This window comes from Xiphias gladius, chromosome 21 (genome assembly GCF_016859285.1).
Source record: "Xiphias gladius isolate SHS-SW01 ecotype Sanya breed wild chromosome 21, ASM1685928v1, whole genome shotgun sequence".
Lineage (NCBI taxonomy): Eukaryota > Metazoa > Chordata > Actinopteri > Istiophoriformes > Xiphiidae > Xiphias > Xiphias gladius.
The window spans coordinates 31,366,960-31,389,658 of record NC_053420.1 but is presented as its reverse complement, the minus strand read 5'-3'; the positions used below and the strand labels follow the sequence as shown (position 1 = coordinate 31,389,658).

The following is a 22,699-nucleotide window of genomic DNA, read 5'->3' as shown; positions in this document are numbered from 1 at the left end:
ATTAAAGGAACTGCTTGTAGAGCTCAGAGACAGGATTATCTGCCCTGTTATTATAATTATAATTATTAGTTTTATTATTAGTCTCAGTATTATTATACATACACTTTATGTAGTACCTGTATGGTGCTATGTTCTCTTTCCAACCTCCTGCCCCCCCCAACCAAGCCAGTCCCGGTGGACCCCGCCCTCACCATGAGCCAGGTTCTGTTCAAGGTTTCTACCTGTAAAAAGGGAGTTTTTCCTTGCCGCTGTCACCAAGTGCTTGCTCATGTGGGGTTTGGGTCTCTGTAAATATGACTATACAGGTCTAGACCTGCTCTATGTGAAAAGTGCCCTGAGATAACCTCTGTTATGATTCGGTGCTTTAGAAAGTAAATTGAATTAAACATCTCTGGAGAGACCTGAAAATGGCCGTCCACCAATGGTCCCCATCCAACCTGGCAGAGCTCGAGAGGATCTGTAGAGAAGAAAGGCAGAGACTCCCCAGATCCAGGTGTGCAAAGCTTGTCGCCTCGTACCCAAGAAGACTCGAGGCTTTACTCGCTGCCAAAGGTGCTTCAATTAAATACTGAGTTAAGGGTCTGAATACTTCTGTCAATGTGATAATTCGCTTTTTCCATCTTCATAAATTTGCAAAAAGTTCTAAAATTCTGTTTTGGCTTTGTCATTATTGGGTATTGACTGATGAGGGAGAAAATTAATTTAAAGGATTTCAGCATAAATGTGAAGAAAGTCAAGGGTGTCTGAATACTTAAAGTGCACTGTTAGTTCAATATTCAGTCTTCTTTTAGCTGTGGTTTGCTCTCCACCAACTCCTGAGAAAAATATCTGTCTCTTTAGCTGTTAAATGTTCAATTATGTTCGTTTTTTTTATTTTTTGTCTTAATGAGAGCCGTGAGACTGAACCAACGGTAGACATGTCATAAAATCAAAACAATCAGCTAAAAGAGGCTTTGTAAAGCTGCAGGGCTGGGTGATCATTCTTTACCGGTTTGTTGCTGCAAGTGACTGCTTCACATTATGTCATCATTCGATTCAGTGTAAGTATATAAACAAATACTGATTGATGGAGCTTTAATGCTAAAATGCTTCATGTAGCACCTGTAAGCAGCCAGAACAGACACAATTAAAAAATATCATAAATGAATAAATAAATAGAATTTACAGGCTGGTATAGAATCATCCACAGCACCTTCATCACTCTAGCTCAATCAAACAGCAGCAGGTGCTTCATATCCCTTCAGAAACCAGTCTACATACACTACAGTGTCTTTGAGAGTTTTGCTTTCACTGCATATGTAGTGCAAATATTCCTCTAAAGAGGCAACGGACAAAAGTTGCTCAGGGGGTTCACCAGCTCCAGCTATGGGGTCGCCTCCAGGAATGTGTCAGGATAACCATCCTCTATGGTGTCCTGGCTTTCATGTGTGTATACATTTGGCAAGGAACCCCACATATTGTGCATAGTGTCATTGAATTCTTTGAAAATTCCTCTGTGTCTTATTTGAAGCAGGAGAGAGAGCTTTAGGAAGCTGAAGGTGTCAAAGTTGAACTGTTTTAAGCTGGTGTACGGGAACATGTAAGCTGGGTAGGGGTAACATTTCTAAAGACCTGTGCACACACTATATCCATACTCTTGAGGTCAGAACTTCTGCTCAAAACATTTGTTTTGTTCCCCTAAAATTACTTCTTTCATTCTACTAATTACTCAATTCATTTAGCAAATGGAATAAAAGTGTTAACTCTCCACACTAAAGCAAAGCTGCTGCTAACGTTCTGATTTTTGCAGTAGACACAACAAACTGCAACTGCTACAATGACTTTCTACATTCAACTGAGTGGAGAAATTGAATAATCTGTGTGCAGAAATTTGTACTTTCAAATTTCTGAAGACAAATTCTCAATTGGAAAGTACAAATTCATCATTAATGAGCACAAATGATCAAAATCAAATGTGGTGTCTGAGATTTCTATGTCTAATCTGAGCTCCACCCTCCCTCTGCCCCTTTGCCTCAGGAGGATTTTCTAGCTCCAGTAACAAACAAAAATACCTTTCAGAAACCTGTGGTTTAAGGCAGTCACCCATGTTTTTATGTTCTTTTACTGTCTATGCAACTACCAGTATCTGAAGTATTTTGCTTTAGCCGTTTTATCTTCAAAGGCTGTTTTGGCTGAAGACTCATGATTCCACCACAATGTCAATCCAATACGGCCACTGAGTGAATAAAGTGAATCTCTCATCTGTTTCCTCTGCACTTCCTAGCTGGTGATCTTCTTGCGGGGCAGGAAGGCATTAGTGATCTGGTTCATCACCACCAGGGCAGGGAAGAGGGGCAGCAGGAGGAAGGCCCACCAGGCCACCCCTTTCACTGTGGCCTGGAACCAGTCTGAGAACATGGCCAACACCACAGTCACTGTGGCCAGCAGGTAGACCACCAGGCCACAGGTGGCATGGTACAGCTGCAGTTTGGGCAGAGAGGGGGAGAGGCGAAGCAGCTTAGGGAAGACTATGCAGATACCGCAAGCCGCTTGGAGCACAGTGGCGGCCAGGGTGCCGATGCCCAGCAGACTGTGCCAGGTGACGAGGTGTTGGCGCTCTGAGACATTCTTGCTGGCCACCATGAAGCCCAGTCCAGTGGCTGAAGCTATCAGGACCAGAGCTTGACAGAACCAGTGTAGACGGACTTTACTTTTCCGAGATTTGAAGCAGAAGGCAGATCCCTCGGCTGAGAAGAGGAGGATGCCTTCAGTCATACACAGGCAGTACTGCAGGAGGAGAGAAAAGAAAGAACTGCATTAATAAAGGGTGTCATTCTTCTTTAGCAAGTACAACTAGAGACCGTGTGTGTAAGAAAAAAAAAGGTGTTCTGATGTAAGAAAATAAAGGATGAGGTGGAGATCATCATGTCAGTACATCTCCTGTGCATTATGGGTCTTCTACCACGGCCACTTACCAAAGGAACAAAGGTATTTAAATCATCATGCGTTTTTATATTGTTGTTTGTGGTCCCTAAAGCTCGTTACAAGGTTAGTTTCACTAGTGTGAAATTATGAATTACTCCAGTTTATTACAACTCAGCTCGTGTTTTTGTTGTTTTGGCCATCATTTCTATTGGTTATGATAACACTCATGGAAAATAATGATCAGGGTGACATTGTCGCAACAAAGTCTGACAACACAAGAAACACAAGCAGTGAGACCATCAGACATGTTGTTTATTCAAACGATCTACCCCACTTTATTTGAGGGTCAAACCGAAGGTGAACTCACCTGAAATGTCAATAATAATCCCAGATTGCACACAACTATGATACATACATAAGATCAGAGTTAAACCAAGAGGGTTCAAACAGACAGTTTGGGTAATAATTTCACCACCTGCTTTTGTTTTCTCTTCAAAATAAATTTGTCTTACCTGAAGGTTTGTTTAAAGTCTGACATGTCAGACTAAAATGCAGTGATACTGCTGCATTCCAGAGCTCAGCAATCAAAACATTTTAGATAGAAATGATGGCCATAATTAAAATACTACACAAGTATCAAACTTAAATAATACACAAGATGTAATAAATCCCTATTGTCCTTTAATTGTAATACGGCATGAAAAGTGAAGAAAGTAAATGCTAAATGGACTGCACTTATATAGGACTTTTCTAGTCTTATCGACCACTCAAGGCGCTTTACACTACTGCCACATTCACCCATTCACACACACATTCAAACAGTACTCTTTTCTATACATACTGCACTTTCTACACACACAAACTGATGATACATCGGGGGCTATTTGGGGTTCAGTACCTTGCCCACGGACACTTCAATGCGCAGACTAGAGGAGCTGGGGATCGAACCACCACCTTTCCGGTTAGTGGACGACCCGCTCTACCTCCACTCTACCTCCCGCCCAAGCTTACAACACAAAACAACACAAAAACAAACCCCTAAAAATTTTTTTTTTAAATTAACTTATGTGCCTTTTGGAGATCAGTTCATATTTTACTCTCTCTACTATGCACAGTAACAGATATTGTGTCCCGGGGTGCCCAAACTTTTTCATGCCACTGTATATAATGTTTGAACTTGTCCTTTTTTGGTTTTGGGGGTACAGTTGAGCATTGAACTATATCGACTAGTTTCACATACATTAGGTCCGTTTTATTGGTTGCACAGTTTCAGAATTGACTGCTGCATAACTTCTTGACAAAGCGACAGTCTGTGGTTGTTCTCTTTGAATATCAAATTTAAAAAAACTTCATATTCTAACTTCATATTAAAAAGGGCAGCTGTTGAATAAAAAATGTTTTTAAAATATAATCCCTACGGACAAGACATTATACAGACAGTCAAAGATTAGACTAAGCAAAACTAGGTTTTGATGATCCTTTTTATTTTTTTCATAAATGATCAATATATCATAAATTAGTCTAACCCCACAGTGTTTGTGTGTTTCTGTGTTAACAAAGTGAGCAATGAGTCACAAATAGGCTCCTACTGTATATGGTTTGAATTCATTTCTGTGGAAGAAAACCAGACACGTCGATCATAGTGATGCAGCACAGTCGTTAGTGTTAGCATTCCCTCCTCCCAACCTTTCCTATCTATTATTCACAGTGGAAAGAAAATGGAAACACAAAGACCAGAGGGTGTAAAGGTAAAGGTATGTTGAGAACCTACAGTGCAGGTCATATTAAACTGATGACCAAAGATTAATGGAATCATTTACTGTATTCTTTTATTAGTTTACATTTGATTTGCTTATATTAAAACAAAGGACCGGATATCACATGATTACTTTCTAATCTAAATTGAATCAGCTTTATATACATCCTTACTGAAAGACCTGCCTGTAGGTGTGCATTAGCTTTATTTAGTGTAGATCCCTGACAATTTATTTTCAGATGTTAAGTATTTTCTATCATGATTCTCTCACGAGTATGAAAAAAAAAAAAAACTAATAATAAAGACGTTAAGATATATTTTTAATTATTCTATATTTAAGAATATACAGGACATACTGGTAACACCAAAACCTATGAGTGCAGTCTGCAGATGCAGCAAAGTCTGCAAAAACCCAAGAGGTCTTAAGATCCACAGGACCAAGATGGGCTGCTTGAGGAAAGAGCAAGTGGTTCAACACATTGTGCCAGTACCTGATAACAACACGTGGTGAGACGGAGGAGGATCTAGGCGGGGCGACACCCCACAGTGCCCAGAACTTCCAAGCACCACTATCTCTACCCGAAAGTAGACCATCAGAACGTTGCCAGGTTTTGTGGCCTGCTTCAAAAAGTCAGAGTTGCGCCAGTTCGACACAGATGTGGTTGCAGTCCTTGAACTAACAGCCCAGTGATGTGGACCCCAAAATTGCCCCCGATGTATCATTGGTGTGTGAGTGTGTGTGTATATAAAAGTGCTGTATGTATAGAAAAGTGCTGTATGAATGTGTGTGTGAATGGGTGAATGTAGCATGTAGTGTAAAGCGCTTTGAGTGGTCGATATGACTAAATAAACGCTATATAGGTGCAGTCCATTTACCATTCACCACTCAAAGGAGAGTGAGGAAGAGAAGGCAGCCTTGGCAGAACTTCGATGTACGGTAAGGGAAAGGCTAATCCCCCTCACATGCCGAAGGCTAATCCCCCTTCAGCATGCGGAGTGGCACAGGAAGAGGGGCAAGGAGAAGACCTGCAAGCGCAGTGCATTTATTGTAAATCCATTTGGATTTACGAAAAAGCCGCTGGGGCAGGAGGAGATAAACTGCCACATTAGAAACACCTACAGTGACAGCATGAGGGAGCAAGACCTTGGCCATTGTGCAGCCCTTATATACGCACCCAAACCCAGCCCCCTGTTCAACATCAACAAACCCACACTGAAAGAGGTCAAGGAGGTCATCAAGTTGGCTAGAACATCCTCAGTCCCAGGCTCGAGTGCAGTGCAATACAAGTTCCTTCTGGAGTGCCTTTGGAAGATCTACAGGGTGATCTGGAGGGGAGGAAAAATATCCTCAGCAGTGGAGATATGCAGAAGGCCTGAGAACGCAAGCAAAGTTGACCTAAACACTTGGCTCTCCACAGTAGAAGAAAATTATGGCTCCCTGGAAAATTCCAGGCCTGGATATACAACATGGAAACCTGCCTTGACTCCTCTGGTCACTGCTAATTTACAAAGTCCCAATCACCATCGCGGTGGGCTTCGAAAGGAGATCAGCCAGCTCCTGCACAGGTAGCTGGGCCGGCCGCTACTTTTAAGCAGTCTCGCAGAGGAGTTCAAGGTCACCCCAGCCAGAGAAAACCTGCTCTACCATGATTTGCCGACATCGAGGTCTCCTCTTTGGGTATCGAGGTCAGGACAGGAAGGAAGTGGTGCATGCAGGAGGCAGTGGAGTGAGCTGAGGCAAGGTTGCAGCACAGCATCCTGATGGGTACTGTGACAACTGGTAAGACCTTGCTACGGTAAAGCCTGAGGAAAGGAGAGGCAATAGCTAATCCAGGAGGGGGGTACGCACAGAGGTGGAGGAAGTTTGCTGCAGAAGAATGGTGGGTATGTGCAAGCAGGGGGCAGAATCATCTGTTTGCCAACTCTGCCAGAAAAGGGGATCCTTGGAGCAAATCCTCGGCTGCTGTTCAATGGCTTTTGGAGAGGGGCGGTATTGTTGGTGTCATGACCAAGTTCTGCGAGCAGTAGCAGACACCATTTGCACTTGAATTAGCTGCAGCACCTAACGAAGTGCACCATCACCTTCGTTCGAGCAGAGGAAAAGCCTCAGCTGCAGCGAAAGACCCAGGCTGGGCTGCTCACAACAGCAAGAGACTGGCAGTTCCTGGTCAACCTAGGGAGACAATTGAGGTTCCCGGACACTGCTGCAGTTCCATACTCAGGCCAGACAATGTTCCTGATCTCTATGGGAAATCAAGCAAGGAGGTTTTGCTAGAGCTAACTTTTCCCGGGGAAGAGCTGATGGAGGTGGCACAAGAAAGGAGGAGAGCCAGGTATGCAGATCTTGTAGCTGAGTTACTGAGGAATTGGTGGAAGACCTGCTGTGAGCTCGTTGGAGTGGGCTGCAGGGGATTTGCAGGACAGTCTCTGCACCAGGTCCTGGGACTCTTGGGGATATTAGGGCTGCAAAGAAGAAGAGTCATTAGAAACATCTTGGAAGCCACTGAATAGGCTTCCCATTGGCTCTGAATGAAAAGGGGTGACGCGTGATGTAATGCTCTACCTGGTCACAAGTCGGGGCTTGATAACCCCTGGCTTGGTCACCCGGGTGAGGTTGTCTGATGTTACAACCCGAAACACCTGATGACCCTGGGTTCATCACTGGCAATGTGACCAGTTTGCACCATAAGGTGTATCAAAGAACTATATTTATGTAAATTACCTAAAAAACAAAGTATTTGAAGACACTGTACTCAAGATGACCAAATGAATGTTCCTTAAGTGTGATGATGGTATTTGCTACTACTTGGGTTTTTTTTTTTTTTTTAAATAATGCTGTACTGCAGAGTACACTACAAAGTTGGCTGGAGCTTGTCAGGAAAGAAGTGCACAGCCCCAAAGTGTTTGGTTGAATGGGAACTGTAAGAGAGACTGATTTAAGCTACACACTAACATCAAAACACTGTCAGGTTTAGTCAAAGTAAAGAATGAGGGGGCAGTCAATAGCCTGCAAGCTTTCACAAACTGAACTCATGATCAGATCAGACTACTGAAGAGAATAGTGGACACTTCGCTGTGTGTGTTTGTATCAGAGAGAGAGAGGTGAGAAGGTGAAGTCATATATAGAGTGTAAACTTACTGCAACAGACATACACACTGGATGCCAAGAAAACAGACCTGGAACACAGAGAAACACCAGTAAGCATCTTATAGTCCAAAACTATCTACCAGAAAGCTCATGGAAGTTGGAAGTTCATTAATGACAAAACTGTTGACTGGTCACAAAACTAATTGTGCTTCCATATTAATAGGGCCTCAGTGGGTTCCCTCTAACCTTTGTTTCTATCTAGCTTCTACTGCCTGCATACAAATTGATTACTAAAGTGATTACCGAATTCCAATGTTCGAATCAGTGGGAGCAGGTTTCACACTGACAGCACACTATATCACTTTGTGCTCTGATCATCTTAATTGGGAGACGGAAATGAACTTGATGACACTTTTGCTGATCAGTTTTTTGTTGTTTTTTTTGTTTTTGTTTTTTAATTGTGCTACCATTCACAAATGTGAAGTTTCAGAAGTTGTCCAATCCCACTGTGAATTTGACAGTTGGCATTTATCATTAGACATTTTAGAGATGAAACATCGTTCTGTTTGAAAAACCCATAGTTTGACTGATAATGAATACAATCGTTATTTGCCTTTTCAAAAATATCCTATAAAGCATTCAATGCATAAGCAGTGATCCCTACAATTTGTTGAGGTATTTTTATGAAAAGAGGAGAATACATTCATTTGTGCATTAGTTTCTGGGAGACAGGAACTTGAAATAAAAGTGCATGTTTCTGGAAAAAACCGTTAGGCTATATGAAAGGGCTCACGGTTTTTGAAATTAATTATAAAATGTAGTACATTTAATTATTTTATTCAGATTAATAACCCATAAACCAAACATAAAGTAGTTAATTGCTACAGAAGCATATTTAAAGCAAAAACTATGGCAGTTTCTAATGAAAAAAGTCGGTCCAAACATCCATATATTCACTCACTGGTTCCAGGTCTGGACAGCAGGGAGATGATGAGGGTCAGGCCCAGGCCGGTGACATGAGCCGCTAAAAGCGCCGCCCTCCGCAGCCACACGTACAGCCAGAAGTCGCGCATCCCCAGCCCCTCTCCTACCGGGCTGTACTCCACATCGGACCGCATGCCGCTGACCCAACTGCTACCCGCTGGCTCCGGCGCGTGGAAACGTTGCGTCGAAACGGAAACACGCGGCGCGTGTGCTGCCGAGACACAGCGTGACATTCATAATCATGTCGTTACGAAGCAGGCAAACCCGAAGAACAGGGTCGACAGGAGATCCGATAAACACGACCTCAGTCAGGCTCGGCTACACAACAATTCCTACACACGCTACTTCCGGTATATCGTTTTTCAAAATTATGCGTCCAGCTAAAGCATTTTAATAACGTAAACTGTATAAATGTGCAATGGGTATAAAAGAAAACAAAGAAAATGGGATCTGAAAAATATTCGACTGTGGTTTCTATGATCCTGTGGCAATCCTCAGATAGTCACATATCTTCACACTTTATCTCCCCCCATTTTGAAAGGAAGACCCAAGGCGTTAAAGTATTCGTTTTAAAGGGATTGTTTGAAGGCAAAACCGATTAACTTTCAAGTCGTAGTCTAGTTTTCGCCCACTTCACGAAACAAATAAAGCTGACGATGTAATCCCTCCGAGCCAAATGCTTTCCAACCAAGGATTAAAGAACTAGGTTGGCCAGTGGATCAGATGCCAAAACGTCACCGTCAAGAGTGGAAACTGTGCGGCGTCTCCTCCGGTTTCATTCACTACCACTCAGGCTTTACACGGGTTCTCTCACTGTCAGCAGGCTAGTTATTTGAACATCTCCCGTGTAGCTCCCGCAGCTTTGGAAACCAAAGTTTCAGCTGTCTGATAAGGCAGTCGTCCACATATTGCAACTGGGTACCAAAAAATAAAGATTGTGAAGCTCAAGCTTTCTCCGCTGGCGGTTCGTTTTTTGGTTAGACTTCCTGGTTTGGGTCTTTGTCAACACCGAAGAGAACGTCAGAAATGAGATGCTTCACTTCACTTTTCAACGTAGTCTCGCTGGCTACAGTATAGCAGCACGCTGAGAACTGCCGGTGAGGCACCATACCAATACAGTACAATAAAACTATAATGGCACTCAGCAGGGCACATAGGCCGAATACTGACGAAAATGTCGAAATTGCCCTATATCGCAATATTAAGGTAAGTGATTAAAAAAAAAAAAATCCTGAATCTGCATTTAAATTTAAAGGGTTCTTCCCTGGGCCATGCCCCATCCCTCCACCAAATTCGGTGCAAATCAGTTCAGTTCTCTCGGCGAAATCCTGCTGACAAACAAGCAAGCAACGGACAAAGCAACGGACAGACACGGGTAAAAACAGAACCTCCCTGGCGGAGGTGATAACTCCTTGAACACTGTACAACAATTGTGAAAGTACCTAGCTTCATCTCAGAAACACGGATACATTTTAATCTATAGAGGAAAGTCCAGAATTAACGTAGACCCCCCCCCAAAAAAAAACAAAAAAAAACAAAAACCGTTGGGCTGGGGAAATAGAAAACTCACTGTTAACTCGTCACTTTAGCGAATTTGGATTCTGAGGAGACACAAATTTATGTGGGCACAAATAAAAGTGTACTGATCTTCAAGTTGTGTGGAAAGTAAAGGGTATTTTAAAGTCAAAATTGTTGTAGACTTTAATAAAAATGGTCCATGTCACATTTATTACCCCCTTCAATGAATTTTGTTCCTTTATTTTAAATTATATTCCTTTATATTATAATTATCAATGACCTGGGCAGTTCTGTATTGCTCATCTGTTTAGCTAATACCATTTTTGTAATTCATTAATTCATTAATCAATTATCATTTCTGTAATAAATATGGTTTAAAGAGCCCATCTTGGTTGAAAAAAAAAAATTCACCTTTTGACACCTTTCACAAACAGCAAAGCAGTCCCTCTTTACAGTAAACTGTATACAGACACTGTAACTGAATTTTAGTTTAAAAAAAATAAAAAATCTACCAGCTAGTTTGGGAATATATGGTACCAAAAAGTTTGACAATTTTAATGGAAATAAATTAATCTACAAAATCAAAGCCTCTGGGCTGATCTGTAATATAACAGTAATACAGTAACTACCCTAACATCCTAGACATTTGCTGAAGAAATCAGCTGCTCCACTCAAAGACTGACTTTTGGGACACTTGAAATAAAATGATCCTCCAGACATTGCACTTACTGTGAGCAACATATAGTTTTAGTGAAGTGCTGAAAAAAGCAGCTACCTTAATGGGATACTGTCATACTCTGTAGTTTACTTAATGTATTTTATTTACATTAAGTAAACTCTACAGAGGAAGATCAAGTGGAAAATCAAGTGCTTTAATACAGCATATATAGCCTTAAAAAAATAAGTCACAGAAACCAAGTGTAAAGGACATTTTTAATCCATTTTTATAAACCAACATATTTAATTTAGCAGCATAACCGGATGGTCTTGAGGTATTTCTAAATCCATACTCTGAATTTCATCCCACCCTCCCACTCCCAGTTCTCCCTCAGACATTCATCCAAACAACAGCAAACACACAGACCCACACACCCAGCTGCAATTCTCACCATACTGCACTAACTCTGCACATACGAACAACCTGACACACTCATACTTCAGCATATGCTCAATAGACAAAAGACAGACGCACACATACACGCACACACACACTTGAGTCCTGTTGCCTCAGAGGCCGCAGAGCTGGCACCCTCATAGTGGCTTGTAAGGCAGGCACACTTAATGGTGCAGTTTTGGCTGTGGGAGAAAAGAAACATTTGAAATTAATACTTTCATTTTGTCAACTGATTTGTATATTCAGTTTAAAACATCAAAATGGGACACAAAAAATTGATATACAGAGTGTCAGAAAAGTAAGAATCAGATGGCTGGATAAGACCCTTCCTTCAATACCTCAATAGAGGTTTTTGGGGGATTTGGGGACATTGCTGGGAATGGTACAAAAACAAGGAGTATGTCTTTAAAGGTATAATATGCAGGATTTGTTGGATGCTGTTTGTAAACACACCCTTTTAAAGTTGGCCCCTCCTCTCCAGCTCAAGAAGCACGAGCAAGAGGGAGTGAGTGAGAGAGAGCAGCAGCGGTTGAGGGAGCTAGAGAGTGAAAGAAGAGAGGGAGCGGCAGCGAGGACAAAGCAGGGAATCAGAGAAATAAAACGTTATTTTCTGACTGTTTGTTGCCGGTTATGTTCTAAATGCTAAAATAAACACACCCACACCCTTGCACGACCTGCGGGAGGGTGCCGCATTGCTGATTTTATGTGTAAGCAGCCAAAGTGCATGCTTCTTCCTGTCATCCCGTGTGGCCTCTCTGCTCTGCCTGTGTGTCTGTGTGGCTCAGCCACACCCTTGGTCAAAACAGACACACAGCTCTTTATACATCCATGACACATAATGAGAGCAGTGGAGAGAGACGGAGACAGCGATGTAACCTGGTCGCTACGTTTTTCCAGAATTCCGCCCTCTCACCCCGCGTGCTGTTATTGGCTGGGGGCTACACACCCACTGCCCAAAAGTTGATGCCAGAAACGTCCCGTACACCAAAAAATAAAAATAAAATAAGAAAATACAGGCAGAGGGCAGGATCTCTGCAGATAAAGACACTGCCACACACTATTAGTGGGTCATAAGTGATGACTGAGAGGAATTCCTTTTTTACGAGTCTATAAATTGTTTTTTTAAATAAATCCTGTATAGTATACCTTGAAATATGACTAAGTTGTTCTTGGTATTTTTCAATTTAAAATACAAAGCTGATTAGGCTTCAACTTTAAGCTTCTAAAGTCTGTTAACTCCACCAATCTCTTTAATCAGATACACAGATCAGCTACAACATTGAAACCAGTTATCAGTTTTAATGTTGTTGCTAGTCGGTGTACATATATAAAGTGCATTCTGAAAGTATTCAGACATTCATTTTCTTCACATTTATGCTAAAATCGTTTAAATTAATTTTCTCCCTCATCAGTCAATACCCCATAATGACAATGCCAAAACAGAATTTTAGAACTTTTTGCAAATTTATGAAGATGGAAAAAGCGAATTATCACATTGACAGAAGTATTCAGACCCTTTACTCAGTATTTAATAGAAGTACCTTTGGCAGCGAGTAAAGCCTCGAGTCTTCTTGGGTACGAGGCGACAAGCTTTGCACACCTGGATCTGGGGAGTCTCTGCCTTTCTTCTCTTCAGATCCTCTCAAGCTCTGTCAGGTTGGATGGGGACCATTGGTGGACAGCCATTTTCAAGGCTCTCCAGAGATGTTCGATTGGGCTCAAGTCAGGGCTCTAAGTGGGCTACTCAAAGACTTGTCCCTAAGCCACTCCTACGCTGTCTTGGCTGTGTGCTTAGGGTGGTTGTCCTGTTGGAAGGTGAACCTTCGCCCAAGTCTGAGGTCCTGAGAGCTCTGGACCAGGTTTTCATTTAGGATATCTCTGTACTTTGCTCCATTCAACTTTCCCTAAACCCTAACCAATCAACCTGTCTCTGCCGTTGAAAAACACACAACCCATGCTTCACCGTGGGATGGAATTGGGAAAATGATGAGTGGTGCCTGGTTTCCTCCAGGCATGACGCTTAGAATTGAGGCCAAACAGTTTAATATCGGTTTCGTGAGACTGGAGAATCTTGTTTCTCACAGTGCGAGAGTCCTTTAGGTGCTTTTTTGCAAACGTTCACGAAAGAGATGCTTCAGTCCGGCCACTCTGCCATAAAGCCCAGATCAGTGTTGCAGTGATGGTTGTCCTTCTGGAAGTTTCTCCAATGTCCACACAGGATCTCTGGAGCTCAGCCAGAGCAACCATCGGGTTTCCTGGTCACCTCTCTTAACAGGGCCCTTCTCCCCTGAATTACTCAGTTTGGCCGGGCAGCCAGCTCTAGGAAGAGTCCTGGTTGTTTCAAATGTCTTCCATTTTCCAAACCATGTCCAATCAACTGAATTGAACACAGTTGGACTACAATCAAGGCTTAGAAAACATCTCAAAGATGATCAAGAGACACGGTAGGCACCTTAGCTAAATTTCAAGTGTCGTAGCAAAGAGTCTGAATACTTATGTCAATATGATATTTCAGTTTTTCCTTTCAATAAATTTGCAAGAATTTCTAAAATTCTGTTTTTCCTATGTCATTATGGGGTATTGAGTATAGATTGATACAGTGGAAATGAATTTGAAAGATTTTAGCATAAAGCTGCCCCAAAACAAAATGTGAAAAAGTGAATGGTTCTGAATACTTTCTGAATGCCTAGAATATAAACAGACTGGTGACAAATTAAAAGGAAAAACCTGAAAAATAAGTGGAGAAACAGGATGACAATGCCCCAATATATACTATGGCCTTCACAGTCACCAGATCTCAACCCAACTGAACACCTACAATGGACAAATGTGTTAGAAGGCCCTCTCCAACATCATCATCATCAAAACACCAAATGAGGGAACATCTTTTGGAAGAATGGTGTTCCATACATCCAACAGAGTTTCAGAGACTTGTAGAATCAATGCCAAGGCACAATGAAGCTTTTCTGGCTGCTCATGGTGTCCCAACACCTTACTGAGACACTTCATTTTGGTTTTTAAGTTTGTCTTTTTTGCCTCTGTACTCCAGCTTCATGGACAGATGTTGTCTGTTCCCTCCTTATTTCACAACAAATTAAGTAGTTAAAAGGTCTGGAGTTGATTCCAAGTGTTGAATTCGCATTTGGTAGCTGTGCATGGGAACTCTCAATAAGCTGTCCAACGGGATTTTATTGCAAGTGGCATGAAAGAAACTTTTGGGGTGGCTAAATCAACAATTTGGTACCTTCTTAACAATAACAGGTCAGATCTTTATAGTATATGGCTGGACTGCTCTTATCGGTTTTCTTTTCTCCCACTCCCTGTGCTCACATATACAGTAATCTAATCCAGCTGAATTCCCAATAAAGCTCTTCTCATTTACATGTTTTCTGTTTCTGTTGTCAGACAAGGGAACAAGTATGAAATAGTGACTGAAACACAGCCCATTAAGGCTACATGTTAACCAGCAGTCACTTCCAAGCAATTTCCAAGCTGCAGCTCTGCAATGCTAAAAATCCTGATTTTATAACCATGACGTCGTCTGACAAAATTACCATATTTATATAACCTAAAGACAACACCTGTGCTGTGATTTCAGCTATATTTACTTGTAATATGATCACTCAGAGAGAGCGTTAGAGCATTCATGTCTTTATCAGCTGCCATGTGGTTAATTGAATGAGATGCATAGAGAGGTGTGCCTGCAGAGGAAAAGCCTAACCTTGTGCCCACAGGGCAATACTGGCAACTCTCTTCTATGGAAAGTAGCAAAGGTTTGTCCAAAAAAATTGCGAGATTTGTCACTTAGTGCTTTTGTGAAGACAAGTCACTAAAGAGGTGGGAAAAGTTGCGAAACCTAGCGACAAAGGCGCTAAGTTGGCAATACTGCCTGTAAACGTCCCTGATGACATAATAGAAATCGTTCATGCCAACTCATTTGACAGAGCAACAGTCAATGGGGAAAATCCAACACTGGGCTGGCCGACCCATGGGGTAACTTCAGCACGCACGCAGTCATGCACTCACTTGTTTACAGGGCTGGTCCAACTGTTGTGGTCAAAAAGAAGGAATTCATTTGCAAGCTCAGCAACACACAGATCTTGTTGAAGAAAAATCCTTTACAACATTTACCCAAGAATACTTGAGGATGTAGGCCTATCATTGTCAAAGTCTACAATCAAGTAGGGCCGCACGATTAATTGTTTTTGAATCGCAATCTCAATTCATGCCCCTCTTCAATCTCATTTTTACATGACAAGAATTCTGTTGCTTCAAAACAAGCACATGATGATCTGTACACATCTGTACATGGGGAAGATCTGAAAATAAATGTAATTTGTGTCATGGTGAAATAAAATGCAAAATGAGTCAGATAGATTATGATATGCTGCTGCTGTGTGCAATTTATAGTGACAGTTTGTCACTCAAGTTTTACTGTCGACATATTGTTGGTTCAACCACAGTATTTGTAGTCTGGGGGAGGAATTAATAAACACGCATCCGCTCCTGTTTGCAGCCTCAAAAGGTTGATTTATAAAAGACAGTTGGCTACAGAAAAAGGATTATGATTGAGGTTTACAATGTCCTTGATCTGCACTGCCATTTTAGATCATAGAGCACAGTATGTGTTTTGTTTACATTTGCCGTTTCCATTGTGAGAAGTGGGTACCCTGGCTGTGCAAAGTTTATATGAGTAACATTTCAGTAATAATCATATTGTTTTTCCATATTCTTAAAGAAAACATGTAATGCAATTATAATACTAAAGAGAGAATGTGTTGCTCAAGAATCGTGAGAGATTTGTAATCTGGATTCTGATTCAAAAAAAATTGTAATCTACATTTTACCTATAGTCATGCAGCCCTACAATTAAGAGATGCCTTCACGAATGCAAATACATAGTGTTTACCACAAGGTGCAAACCACAGGAAACACTGAAGAACAGAAAGGCCAGATTAGACTCTGCCAAAAAACATCTAAAAAAGCCTGCCCAGTTGCGGAACAAGATTCTTTAGAAGGACAAAACCAAGATTTACTTGTACCAGCATCTCGAGGGAGGCAGCTCAGCATTTAGTGATTTTCATGGGTTCAAGACTTCAGGCAATTGTTACAGCAAAGAATTTTCATCCAAGTATTAAAAATAATCATTTTAATAATTACGTTAGTTTGTCCAATTACTTTTGAGCCTCTGAAAATGGATGGACTATATTATATACGTACATACACACATACATACACGCACACAAATATATATATACACATACATACATACATACATACATACATATACACATACATACATACATATTATATATTTATATATATACACATATACATATATATATATATACATATACACATACACACACACACACACACACACACACACACACACACACACATACACCTACAGCTCTGGAAAAAATTAAGAGACCATAGCAAATTTTTCTGAAATCAGCATCTCAACATGTATGACAGCCATTCCAATCCAGTGTCTGTTGAATTCCAACACCACCACACCTCATTCTACTTAATGCCTTACTGATTAGGTGATCACCTGAACCAAATCTTATTTAACGATGAAAAGTATAAAAACCACTGCTGTGGTCATCACTATCCTCTTGCAATAGGACCAGCTGGAAGGCAAAAACAGTGCTAGTAGTACCTCAAATGTAATTGGAATCAAAAAATAACTATTGACATTGCCAAACGAAATGTTTTGGGTGAGGAAAAGAAGTGTTCAATTCTGGCTTTACTGGCGGAGGGATACAGTGAGCGTCAGGTTGCTTCCATCCTTAAAATTTTTAAGACAGCGGTTCATAAGAACAAGGTCAAGCAGCAGACATTGGGGACAACAAAACTACAGACCGGCAGAGGGCGAAAACGACTCTCCGCTGACCAGGATGACCGTCAACTCATTCGAATGTCACTCAGTAACCGTGGGATGACATCAACTTACCTACAAAAAGAATTGCAAATGGCAGCTGGGGTGAAGTGCACAGCGAGAACGGTTTGAAACAGGCTCCTAGGGGCAGGGCTCAAGTCGTGTAAAGCTAGAAAAAAGCCTTTCATCAACGAGAAGCAAAGAAGAGCTAGGCTGAGGTTCGCAAAAAACCATAAGAATTTGACCATAGAGGACTGGAGTAAGGTCATCTTCTCTGATGAGTCCAATTTTCAGCTTTGCCCAACACCTGGTCGTCTAATGGTTAGACGGAGCCCTGGAGAGGCTTACAAGCCACAGTGTCTGGCACCTACTGTGAAATTTGTGGGAGGATCGGTGATGATCTGGGGGTTGCTTCAGCAAGGCTGGAATAGGGCAGATGCGTCTTTGCGAAGGACGCAGGAATCAAGCCACGTACAAGGTTATCCTGGAAGAAAACTTGCTTCCTTCTGTTTCGACAATTTTCCCCAACTCTGACGATTGGTTTTTCCAGCAGCACAAGCTCCATGCCACACCGCTAAATCAATCAATGTGTGGATGAAGAACAGCCCTGGAACCCATTGAAAACCTCTGGAATGTGATCAAGAGGAAGATGGATGGTCACAAGCCATCAAACAAAGCTGAGCTGCTTGAATTTTTGCGCCAGGAATGGCATAATGTCACCCAACAGCAATGTGAAAGACTGGTGGCGAGCATGCCAAGACGCATGAAAGCTGTGATTGAAAATAAGGGTTATTCCACCAAATATTGATTTCTGAACTCTTCCTTAGTTAAAACATTAGTCTTCTGTTGTTTAAAAATGAATATGAACTTGTTTTCTTTGCATTATTTGAGGTCTGAAAACACTGCATCTTTTTTGTTATTTTGACCATTTGTCATTTTCTGCAAATAAATGCTCTAAAGGACAATATTTTTATTTGGAATTTGGGAGAAATATCAGTAGTTCATAGAATAAAACAAAAATTTTGATTTTACTCAAACACGTACCTATAAATAGTAAAATGAGAGAAACTGATAATTTTGCAGTCTCTTAATTTTTTCCAGAGCTCTATATACACACACACACACATACATACATATATACACATATACATACACACATGTGTGTGTGTGTGTGTGTATTTGTATATACACACACACATACATACATACATATACATATATATAAAATGGCTGTAATTCCTAATTTTTTTAAACCCCCTGAATTAAAACTGAAAGTCTAGACTTCAGTAACATCTTGATGGCTTAGTTTCAAATCCATTGTGGTGGTGTACAGAGGTAAAATGACAAAAATTGTGTCACTGTCCAAATACTTAATTTCCTGACTGTATACAGTATGATTTCAACATTTTGTCAACATGATGTAATTTACAATTACTACAAGTATCTTTTTCACATAAATATAATGGTCCACAGAAAATCTATGTTCAGCCACCTTATTATGTCACATAAAGTGATGGTAAGTAAAAAGATTAGCAGTATTCCCTGTCTGTCTCTTCAAGGCCTGTAGAAGCTTTACACAGACTGTTGCATCAGCCATACAACTGATTGCAAATCTTCCATTTAAGTGTGTGGCTGGGAATTTTTTTATCACTTAGGGACAAGTATGCCTCATCCTCAAGGAGAAAAACTGCATATTGTAATTTTAACTTCCAAATAATTTTTCCTGTCACCCTATGTGCTGCTCAGTTCCCTGTTTTTCTCTCCTCCAAACTCACCTTCTGTGTGCCGAGTTTCTTCTCCACACCCCCAGCCAGCCCCCCGCCTTTACTGTCCTTCCAGGGGTAGAAGTTAGAGCGCGGAGAGGAGGTGGTGGCAGAGCTTGAAGAGGAGGAGGAGGGCAGGCGGTGCGCTGAGGGTTTGGAGGAGGGCGAGTGCTCTTCCATGCTTCCCCCCTTGCGTTTCTTTACAAGCCCCTGGTGTTCGAAGCCCCTCCCACTTCCCTGCCCGTGCAGTCCTGAGTCCCCCACGCCCCTGCTGTGGGAGTTGTTGGTGGCAGAGGAAAGGTCTGGGGGTGATGAATGGCTGAGAGGAGGGTGTGTCCGTCTGTAGGTCCAGACTGCCTTGGCGGCTGGTGAATGGGATTCTGAGGGGGAGGGCTGGGGGCGGGGTTTACTGCTGGGGGAAAGCGTGCCATTGGTCTGTCCGTGTGGGAGAGGTGAGGGAATGGAGGCTTTAGAAGAGGAAGATGAGGAGGTTGAAGAGGTGGCTGAGGGTGGGCGGCCCCGGTCCTGGAAGATGATGCAGTTCCTGTCAGGGCCTGAATGCTCCCCTTCCTGGGACGGGGCTTTGCGTTTGCGGAGGGCAGCGGCAGCAGCAGCCTCCTCTCGCAGCTTCAGCATCTGCTTGCTTGGTCGCCCCACTGGGTTCTTGGGTCGCCCGGGTCCCATCTGACGCACTGCCACAGTCTTACCTGGAGACACCAGATGACCGCCACCAATGCTGCTGCCACTGACCCCGGAGTTCTCTGATTGTATGGTTGTCGGGGGTCTCCCTGGACCACGACTGGAAGAAGAGGAACTGGATGATGCACTTTTGAGGGAGGAGCTGATATGACTTCCTGTGCGGACCTTAGAATGTAATGAAGAGGAGGACATGGTGGTTATGGAGGATGGAGTTGAGGAAGTGATGGTCTTGGCTGAAGGAGGCGGAGCTTGAAGGTCTGTGGCTTGAGGTATTTTCCTGGATTGAAAGAAGTTAAATACATAAATCAATATATCAAACAGATACCTTGATCAGAAAAAAAATTGAGCTGTCGGTTCAACCTCAAAGACTAACCCTTCATTTAAAAATGGGCTTTGTTTTAATGCAAATTTTCAGATAAAGTTTATCCAAGACACAGTTCCTACATTGAAACTTTTTAGTATCCGATATTTTATAACAAAATTTAGCAAATATACTTTCAATGTAACAATTTTTGCAAGAAGTTACTTAAGTATTAGAATTGAGCATGGGACACCTATTCTTTTTGACTACCAACTGAATTGTGTTCATAGCAGCATGTACAGTAGAGTGCACAGTCTTGTTAACTTATTCTGATCAGACAGTATAATTTCTGAATCAAATCATAATATTGTTAATTATATAATGTTTTTATATACATTTTTATTTAAAATGAATTTATTATATAAAACACAATTTATCTGATGGTTGTGTTCGCGTCCAGCCTAATACCTGTTAACAGTTTAACCACTGTTCTAAATCATGGCACAGTGTAATTTAAGCTGCATGTACCACAGCAATGGTACTTCTGCTTGATGCAACATTACCAAATAACTCTGATAGAACCATGAGTTTAACTGACTGAAATTTTTAATGAATGGTTAGTGATTTGAACACAGCTTCCCTTTTGCTCTCAGACAATAATGGACTTGGCTGAAGTAAAGAATGCACAAGGCAGAGAAGAATGGCAAACTTCACCTTTGAATTGTCCACTATCTTCATATATTAAAACTCCTTATTGTACATTACTGCTTCTTACTCCAAGTTCTTGTTTTATATTAAGATAACTTGAAACATGATACATCTGCCCTAATTAAGGCTTCTCAAGGACACCCAGGATGTATTGATACAGTATTGGTATCACCCATCTATATAAAATACATAATAATATGTACTGTAAAATAAAATGTGGTTTATTAGTTCCTCTCCCGGTATTTTTCTGTTTTATTATACCTTTCTATTTCATTGGTTTGGCTGAATAGCTGTCTCTACTGTGGCTAGTTGGAGGTCAGAGCCATACCATTTGTACTTATTCTTTTCATTTTTTTCTTAAGTTCAATTTGTTACTCTTTTACTTGATTTACAAATAATAAAGATTTCAAAATTAATTCAAAAAAGGCTGCCAGTTCTACACTTTTCACCCAATATGTCTGATATTCTTAATACAATTTAGATACAATATGCAAGTCTTGTTTCAAAAATATAGTAGCAGTCAGGAGAAAAATCTAATTACTAGGCAGCTGTGCTGAAACGCTGATTTGCAAGTAACCTGGTTACTGCAGCATTCTCATGATGTAGTTGAACCCAGTTTCTTTCCTTGAGTTTTTTCTTACGTGCATGTAAATGCACTCAACATCATCATGATATTCAGGGAAATCAATCACCATCTTACTGCCAACATCATGGACTTTTCAGCGAATATTCATATATTTTAAAGTCACACCACTCATTCTACCACACTGACAACTTCCTCACTAGTAACTCAATTATACAGGACATAAAAGGACATTAATCCATTCAATCCTAATAAGCAACCATGCCCCGATCTCCTTAGTGATTCAAAGTAAGCAATTTTACAAAACATTCCAGATAGTCCTTAAATCTTTCACTTCTCAGAGATCCAGAATTTGACAGGTTCTTAAGGAGAGAGTGGGCATCCTTTATGGACACAAATGACTCTCTGAAAACTTCACCAAAACTCCAAAAACAGTACTTTGGAGAATTATCCTCTCATTTTCATTTTACAAAAAGAAAAAAAGAGAAAAAATATGAAAACAATATGAAAACAACATGAAACTGGAAATCAAAAATTTAGAAAATACATCTGCAAAGGCTTCCAAAGAGAAAAATCTCAACAAACTGAGGAAATACAAATTAGAACTGAGGAATTAATTAAAACAAAAAAAGTAAGTTCAGCAAGGACAGTAAAATTACTTTGAATATAGTAATAAATCAGGTAAATATCTTGCACCATTATCCAGAACTGTTATCCCAGCTATCAAAAAAATCATCGGGGAAAACCATCACCTCACCATTAGATAAATAACACCTTTCAAAATTTCTTCAATAAACCATGTACCCATCGCACAATGACCCATCAACTATTTTTTTTAACAAAAAACCAAGTAGAATCACTAGATGAACCTTTTACACAGGATGAATTCCTCAGAGCCCTTACACAAATTCTTTACTAATAAAGTTTTGATGAGTTTTTTTTTTTTTTTTTGGACTTTTAGCAAATCACATCACTTATTTTTCAGAATGACCCTGAGAAATTCGCAGAATTCCACCTCATATGAACACAGCTAACATTACAGTAATACTGAAACCCAATAAAGACTCTGCCCTTCCTCCCAGCTACTGTTGTTTGTCTGTCATCATTACAGACATTAAAATTATCAGTAAGGCACTATCAGCTAAAATAGGTAGTGTCATACCATAAATAATACTCATACTTAAATCTAACACAATTCAAAGGCAGACACGCATATAATAACACAAAAAGATTATTAAACATATTGTAATCCACCAGGTTACTCAGAGTAACAAGAAACAATAGTTATCTTGTCAGATGCAGAAAAAGCTTTTGATCGAGTTAACTGGAATTTCTTCTTTGCCAACTTACAAAAATTTGGGTTTGGGGAATCATTTATTAATTGGGAAAAAGCGTTG

The 22,699-nt window shown here is 40.9% G+C and overlaps 2 protein-coding genes and 1 long non-coding RNA gene across 5 annotated transcripts in view; 1 reads left to right on the top strand and 2 right to left on the bottom strand.

Annotated features, from left to right (window-relative positions):
* The first annotated feature begins 110 nt into the window (after window positions 1–110).
* LOC120807335 lies at window positions 111–2,375 on the top strand. The gene is made up of 3 exons (XR_005709801.1): window positions 111–201; window positions 369–552; window positions 2,264–2,375. It is a non-coding gene; the product is annotated as an uncharacterized LOC120807335 (long non-coding RNA).
* LOC120807333 (cytochrome b561 domain-containing protein 1) lies at window positions 562–9,722 on the bottom strand. 2 transcript variants are annotated; one of them, XM_040159162.1, is made up of 4 exons: window positions 9,471–9,722; window positions 8,710–8,943; window positions 7,800–7,837; window positions 562–2,766 (listed from the first exon to the last, which is right to left on the bottom strand). In XM_040159162.1, the coding sequence occupies exons 2-4, from the start codon at window positions 8,864–8,866 to the stop codon at window positions 2,260–2,262; spliced, it is 702 nt and encodes a 233-aa protein (XP_040015096.1). In that variant the 5' UTR covers window positions 8,867–8,943; window positions 9,471–9,722; the 3' UTR covers window positions 562–2,259. The 2 variants fall into 2 exon arrangements, with proteins under 2 accessions (XP_040015096.1, XP_040015095.1); XM_040159161.1 differs by having other exon boundaries at window positions 8,710–9,722.
* Window positions 9,723–11,225: 1,503 nt separating this feature from the next.
* atxn7l2a (ataxin 7-like 2a) overlaps window positions 11,226–22,699 on the bottom strand; it is a 28,729-nt gene continuing 17,255 nt past the window's right edge. For both annotated transcript variants that reach the window (XM_040116180.1, XM_040116181.1), the window contains 2 exons: window positions 19,024–19,987; window positions 11,226–11,546 (listed from right to left, as the gene is read on the bottom strand). In XM_040116180.1, coding sequence (XP_039972114.1) covers window positions 11,529–11,546; window positions 19,024–19,987 — 982 coding nt within the window. In that variant the 3' untranslated portion in view covers window positions 11,226–11,528. The remainder of the gene's footprint in view (window positions 11,547–19,023; window positions 19,988–22,699) is intronic.